General features: G+C 40.5%; 1 protein-coding gene across 1 annotated transcript; it reads right to left on the reverse strand.

Annotated features, from left to right (window-relative positions):
• Positions 1 to 5,315: 5,315 nt before the first annotated feature.
• LOC115921326 lies at positions 5,316 to 6,625 on the reverse strand. The gene is made up of 2 exons (XM_030978691.1): positions 6,341 to 6,625; positions 5,316 to 6,278 (listed from the first exon to the last, which is right to left on the reverse strand). The coding sequence occupies exons 1-2, from the start codon at positions 6,623 to 6,625 to the stop codon at positions 5,316 to 5,318; spliced, it is 1,248 nt and encodes a 415-aa protein (XP_030834551.1).
• Positions 6,626 to 7,227: the final 602 nt, after the last annotated feature.

Genomic DNA, 7,227 nt, shown 5'->3' on the forward strand with positions numbered 1-7,227 from the left:
ACTCTACATATACTTTCCTGTATGATGCATAGTCTTGTAATGAACGTATCATGTAGCATCTAGGAAATATCGAAAAATCTGTCCAAATAACCGATATAGTGATAGTTCCTTCTTTTATTTCCTTCAAATTTCCAAACACAAATACAGCTCTATTTATTTAAATCAATCATATAAATAATAAACATCCTACAATTTTGAGTATCTACCATGGTTTATGTAGAGGTGTTTATGGTCCAGTGGATAAGTCTCTGGACAGTGAACCATGAGGTAAGGGGTTCAAATCCCTGCCGTACGTAGCACCAATGCTGTTTGGCAAGACATCAATCTATGTTTGCCACCCTCGACTTAGGTGTAATAAGTTGGTACCTGGTAGGATATTTTCCTTGAATGCAGCATTATGTATTATGAAGTAATTAAATCTCCGACGGCTGTAATTGTAAGTCATTGTGTTGTGGGACACATGCTCTGTCAACATTTTTTCATGTGCTTACTAGTTTAGCCTGCACTAACCAAAATTGTAGCTTTCATTCTGCACCAAAAAGTATACCTATCACTAAACTTATGGTCAAACCTATTAGCGGCCCTTATCCTAATCCGATATATTTGACTTAAAAAAGCCCTGATCATTTGTCACCTGAGTATAGCCCTACAAATACATATATATCAGAGCACCTACTCAAATTTGAAGTCATTTAATTAAAACAGGTACTCTGGTAATGTATCTGTATGAATCACTGCTTGTATACATGTAGGTCCAAACTGTCACGCTTATGGACTTTAGGTGTCCAACATCAGCCTCTTCGCATCACCTAGTAGATGCTTTGTGTTCCATGCCAAACCTGACTCAACTGAAACTACGTGGAAATGATTTCCAGGAGGAGTTCTATTCTACACTGAATGCAAAGGCTTCAACCGTAAAGGTATGTAGGTGTGTTTGTACTCAATATCTATGCCATTATGGATTGTGTACGCATGTAGCAGTGGAGATGAGTTTAAGGAGTTATGATATTTTAGCAAAAGTCAATATGATTTCAATGTGTGTAATGATTTATTTGAAATTCATAAAATAGTCTTAGTAGTCAAAAGAAATTATTATAAAAAGGGTATTTCATATGCAGTTTATTATACAGAATTCATATAGCTCGAATTGAAAATATAATGTTCTGCAAAACAAAATGTTAAGGTGTTAGCCTCAGAAATGGGATTTTGTTTTTTTGATGGACACCAGCAGGATGTGTTTAAGTAAGAATGTTTGGGGGAAGTAGAGTGTTGTTTTGCTACGTATAGGGTAGTAGAATTTAGTATTAACACATAACTGAAGTGCTCTAAAGACTAGTGTCTACAAATAATATGTTTAAACAAAAAAAACCTTTTAAATAATGTCGGAATACATAATGTCGGAATTAGGTCATGATGTGTCTGAAAGTAGTATCAAAGTATACTTCAGAGTTAATACTTACTATAAAACAGTGATAGAGATCTTGAACACAGTGTTCTTATTTTAAGCGCAGCTACATGTACACACTCTACATATAATTTCCTGTATAATGCATAATGTTAGTAATGAACATATTATATAGCATTTAGGCAATGGCGAAAATCTGTCCAAATAACTGATATAGTGATAGTTCCTTCTTGTATTTCTTCAAATCTGCAAACACAAATACAGCTCTATATATTTAAATCAATCATATAAATAATAAACATCCTAAAATTATGAGTATCAACCATGGTTCATGTAGATGTCTTTATGGTCCAGTGGATAAGTCTCTGGACAGTGAACTATGAAGTATGGGGTTCAAATCCCTGTCGTACGTAGCACCAATGATGTTTGGCTAGACATCAATCTATATTTGCCACACTTGACTTACGTGTAGTAAGTGGGTACCTGGTAGGATATTTTTCTTGAATGCAGCACTATGTAGTATGTAGTAATTAAATGTCCTATGTCTGTAATTGTAGGTCTTTGTGTTGTGGGACACATGCTCTGTCAACATTTTTTGAATTAAAAAAGCCCTGATCATTTGTCACCTGAGTATAGCCCTACAGATACATATATATCAGAGCACCTACTTAAATTTGAAGTCATTAAATTGAAACAGGTACTCTGGTAATGTACTTGTATGAATCACTGCTTGTATACATGTAGGTCCAAACTGTCATGCTTATGGACATTAGGTGTCCAACATCAGCCTCTTCACGTCAACTAGCAGATGCTTTGTGTTCCATGCCAAACCTGACTCAACTGATACTACGTGGAAATGATTTCCAGGAGGAGTTCTATTCTACACTGAATGCAAAGGCTTCAACCGTAAAGGTATGTAGGCGTGTTTGTACTCAATATCTATGCCATGATGCATTTTGTACACATGTAGCAGTGGAGATGAGTTTAAGGAGTGATGATATTTTAGCAACAGTCAATATTATTTCAATGTGTGTAATGATTTATATGAAAACTCATAAAATAGTCTTAGTAGACAAAGGAAATTTATCTGAAAAGGGTCTTTAATGTGCAGTGTATGATACAAATTTCATATAGCTCGAATTGAAAATATAATGTTCTGCAAAACAAAATGTTAAGATGTTTGTCTCAGAAATTGGATTTTGGTTTTTGATGGACACTAACAGGATGTGTTTAAGTAAGAATGTTTGGGGGAAGTAGAGTGTTGTTTTGCTACGTATGGGGTAGTAGAATTTAGTATTAACGCATAACTGAAGTGCTCTAAAGACTAGTGTCTACAAATAATATGTTTAAAAAAAAAAACTTTTAATGTTTATGAGAATACATAATGTCGGAATTAGGTCATGATGTGTCTGAAAGTAGTATCAAAGTATACTTCAGAGTTAATACTCACTTTAAAACAATGATAGAGATCTTGATCACAGTGTTCTTATTTTAAGCACAGCTACATGTACACACTCTACATATACATTCCTGTATGATGCATAGTGTTAGTAATGAACGTATTATATAGCGTTTAGGAAATGTCGAAAATCTGTCCAAATAACCGATAAAGTGATATTTCCTTCTTTTATTTCTTCAATTCTCCAAACACAAGTACAGCTCTATATATTTAAATCAATCATATAAATAATAAACATCCTAAAATTATGAGTATCAACCATGGTTCATGTAGATGTCTTCATGGTCCAGTGGATAAGTCTCTGGACAGTGAACTATGAAGTATGGGGTTCAAATCCCTGCCATACGTAGCACCAATGCTGTTTGGATAGACATCAATCTACATTTGCCACACTCGACTTAGGTGTAGTCTTCTTCTTCTTCGCTATAAGTAAAGGCCCCCATCGGGTGTATTCTAGTACTGATGTAGGTGCTGTGCAGGTGTATATATAGTGACTAAATAAAAGGCCTGCAAAGAACTATGTGTAGCTAAAAAAAGACATCCGTTGCTTAACGGAGCTGGATCTTGAGTACCTCTCTCTTCTCGAGAGGTACAGGTTACGGCGGCCTGGGGTAGTGAGTTCCAGAGCCTGGTGGCATTAGGAAAACAAGTCTTTTGCAGGACTTGTGTCCGGGCATATGGCACTTGGAGTTTTTTGGTCGCGGCCTCTTTGCGAAGCAGGTAGTGATGGAGTCAGGGCTGCCAGGGGGATGGAAATCAGTGAATTCTTAATGCAGAACATCATCGCTACCTTCGCCTGGGCTTGCCTTTCTTCCAGAGATGGCCATTGTAGTTAGTCGAGCATGGCTGTGACACTGCTTGTTCTGTGATGGTCATTGCAAACAAAGCGTGCGTATCTCCTGTGGATCATCTCTAATTACCTGATGTTGGCTTGGGTGAAGGGATCCCAGATGATGCTTCCGTATTCCATAACTGGTCTAAGCAAGATAAGGTAGCAAGAGCACTTTGACTTTACATGGGCATGATCTGATGTTTCTCTGGAGGAAGGCTCGGGTGGAATTAGCCTTTTTTTGTCACTTGGTCGATGTGGTAATTCCAACTAAGCTTCTTGTGTAGATGGATTCCAAGATATTTTGCTGTGTCTGCAGTCTTGAGAGTGTGTCCATGAATGATATATGACTTGATGATAGGCTTGCGTTTGTTGGAAACATGGAGGACCTGGCATTTCTTTGGGTTGAACTCCATAAGCCAGTCGGCTTCCCATCGCTCCAGTGAGTTGATGTCTTCCTGGAGTTGCGCACTGTCAGCTTCTGATCCAATGTTGCGGTAGACTAGGCAGTCATCTGCAAAGAGTCTAACAGTGGTGTCACATGACAGGTACTCTGGCAGGTCATTGATAAAAAGCAGAAATAACATTGGGCCGACAACGCTACCTTGCCGAACTCCAGATGTCACTTGGCACTTGGTAGAGACAGGTCCTTCAAGGACTACTTGCTGTGTACGATCATGAAGAAAGTAAGCTTACCATCCATGTGTGGAGTTTCGTATGCCATAAGAGTCCAGCTTATGAAGAAGCCTTCCATGTGGTACCTTGCCAAAGGCTTTGGCAAAATCTAGGAGGATGACATCAAGCTGTTCCCTGTTGTCTATACCCTTGGCAAGATCTTGGATGGCAAGAGTAAGTTGTGAGACACAAGATCGATTTTTTCGGAATCCGTGTTGTGCATCGGTGAGTATGTCATGATCCTTGACATGATCCATGATGCTACTGTGAACTATGTGCTCCAGGACTTTACATGCTACTGATGTTAGTGAGATTGGCCTGTAGTTTTCTGGTTTGCACCGTTCACCCTTCTTGAAGACAGGAGCAACATTTGCGTTCTTCCAATCATCTGGGACCTCTCCTTGATCAAGGGATGCTTGAAAAAGGACTGTCAGCACAGGTGTGAGCTCAGGGGCTAAACTCCTCAAGACCCTTGAAGGAAGTTCATCAGGTCCAGTTGCTTTGTGGATCTGTAGCTCTGACAGGATCTTTAACACACCAGCTGGATGGATAGTAATAGCTTCCATAGATGGATAGGGAGATCTGCCCATGTCCTTGACGTTGGTCATGTCTTCATTTCTGGTGAAAATAGATGAGAACTGACTGTTCAAGATGTTTGAATTGGACACACTATCTGAATATGTAAGGCCATCAGTAGATTTCAGTGAGGCTACACCAGACGAGTCACATCGTTTGCTGTTGATGAAGCTCCAGAAACGTTTTGGGTTGGTAGTTGAATCTGAGCTGACGATATCTTCAACATATTTGTGATATGCATTTCTACAGGCTTTCCTTGTCTGCTTCTTTACGTTCAAGTATTTTTCATAGTCCTCAGAACTGTTACTGGTCTTAGCTCTATCGAAGCTACGTTTCTTCCTGTGGGTCAGCTGCTTCAGCGAACGAGTGATCTAAGGCTCGTTGAACCATGTTGAGGTCATCTTAGATGGTACATGCTTTTCTATCATATGTGAGACAGTGGTTGTGATGTTGTCCCACATGACTTGCACTGGACTTGACCTGTCAAATTGTTCTGTAAAGGCTTGTTGAAAGGCAAGGCAGTCTTCTCTAAAATCCTTCATGTTGGCATGTTTCCACAGAAGGATTTTCCTCTTCACTGATCTGTTCCTACTTGATACAACAGAGGATTCTATTAGTACAATATCATGGTCACTTATACCTGGAAGCGCAGCACACTTGCTAAGAAGAGTAGGTCTGTTCGACAGGAAGAGATCAAGACAGTTGGTAAGTCTTATAGGGAAGGAGACCATCTGTTGTAGGTCGCAGTTTTGAAGCATCTCCAGAAACCGTTGTTTGATTGACATAGGATACTGGTTACCTGATGACGACTGCGTTTCCCAATCAATGTCCGGTAGGTTCAGGTCACCACCCAACCAGATGACAGCATTGCGGTCATGACTGTGTAGGCTTTCTACAGACTGACAGAGATCCTCCATGTACTTTGGGGTGCTAGAAGGAGGTCTGTACAAGGCACCTACAATAAGGAAGTTCTTCTTGGGGAGGCTTATTTTGATGAAGATTGCTTCCACATTAGCATCAGGAGTGCTGGGTAGTCGCTCAAAAATGATTTCCTTTTTGAGCGCTATGAGGACACCACCGTAGCCATCAGAGCGGTCGTTACGTATTAATTCATAGCTTGGAGGGAACAATTTAGCGATGTGGATGTTGCTATTGAGCCAAGTCTCTGTGCCCAGGATGATATCAGGATCAGAAGAATCTATCGGGTTATGTATTTCTTCCCGTTTATTTCTTGCACTCTGGAAGTTTACAGTTAGAATCTTATCTTCCTTTTCACAGCTGAGTGACCTCTTCTTGTAGGTTGGCGAGATGGAGATGAAGACGCCAGTGGTGGTCTAGGGCTGGGTGGCACTGTCATATTGTCATCAGAAAAGTGGGAGTACAGACAGGAACAGGCATTGCTGGTGTCGGCCACAAAAGAGTTGAAGAGGCTAGTAGAGAACTGTGGCATTCCACAGGAAGCACATTGCCTTGGTACATTTGAGTAAGCTAGAGCCTCATAGACTGGCGTAGACATGTGCATGCATTCCACATGGTACCACTGGTCACAGTCATCACAGGCCAAACCTCGTTGCTTCCATGTGACTGGGCGAGCGCAAATCTGACATGGATACTTGCTGGCAGGGCCTGGATTGAGTTCAATGTCGGATGCATTTGTTAAGAGCAGTAGGGTGAGGTACATTACAGATAGAGCCTTACACTGGCAAGTGGTACTAAACATGTGGACTTGACCCTTCCTTTGCACTCTTAGATGGTGGAGAGAGTTAGTTAATACCTCTCGGTCTGACGATGTTCTGTTGGTAAAACCTGCTTGTGCTTGCCTGGGAAAACACTTGCTAGATGTATACTTGAGCAGATGCTAGTGCTAGCACTTAGGATGAAGGCTCCTATATTCCCAACATATGAGTTGGAGATGCTTCCTGGTCTGTAACTCCAATCAGGATACAGTAGTGGGACAGTGAAGACAGGGAGCTTACTTGAGCAAGTGAGAGTTGGTCAAGAAGAACAAGTCAGAATCCAGCTTAATCCTGACATTCTCAATCAAAAATCAATCTACAGCGACAAAAATGCTAGATGTACAACATGAGAATAATGATGATTTGGATTTTGACAGAAAAACGCGTAAAAAACGGTGTTCTTTGGAGAGCCTTAAACAGAGACACTACACACACACAGGCGGCGGAGCGACTTCCAAAGTCGGGGAGGGGGGGGGGCACCAACAAAAAAGGGCACTTTCTGGGGAAAAAGGGTACCTACAAAGGGAAATCTCAAAGCGAAAATAAA

Source organism: Strongylocentrotus purpuratus, unplaced genomic scaffold, assembly GCF_000002235.5.
Source record: "Strongylocentrotus purpuratus isolate Spur 01 unplaced genomic scaffold, Spur_5.0 spur5_scaffold_1, whole genome shotgun sequence".
In the NCBI taxonomy this organism is placed as follows: Eukaryota; Metazoa; Echinodermata; class Echinoidea; order Camarodonta; family Strongylocentrotidae; genus Strongylocentrotus; species Strongylocentrotus purpuratus.

Bases quoted from the DNA above. Each gene is read 5' to 3' on its own strand.
- LOC115921326 (XM_030978691.1), bottom strand. From the start codon at position 6,625: ATGTACCTCACCCTACTGCTCTTAACAAATGCATCCGACATTGAACTC. The intron at 6,279-6,340 runs GCCTGTTCCTGT...ACCCAGCCCTAG, and splicing joins TTGTGGCCGACACCAGCAAT to ACCACCACTGGCGTCTTCAT.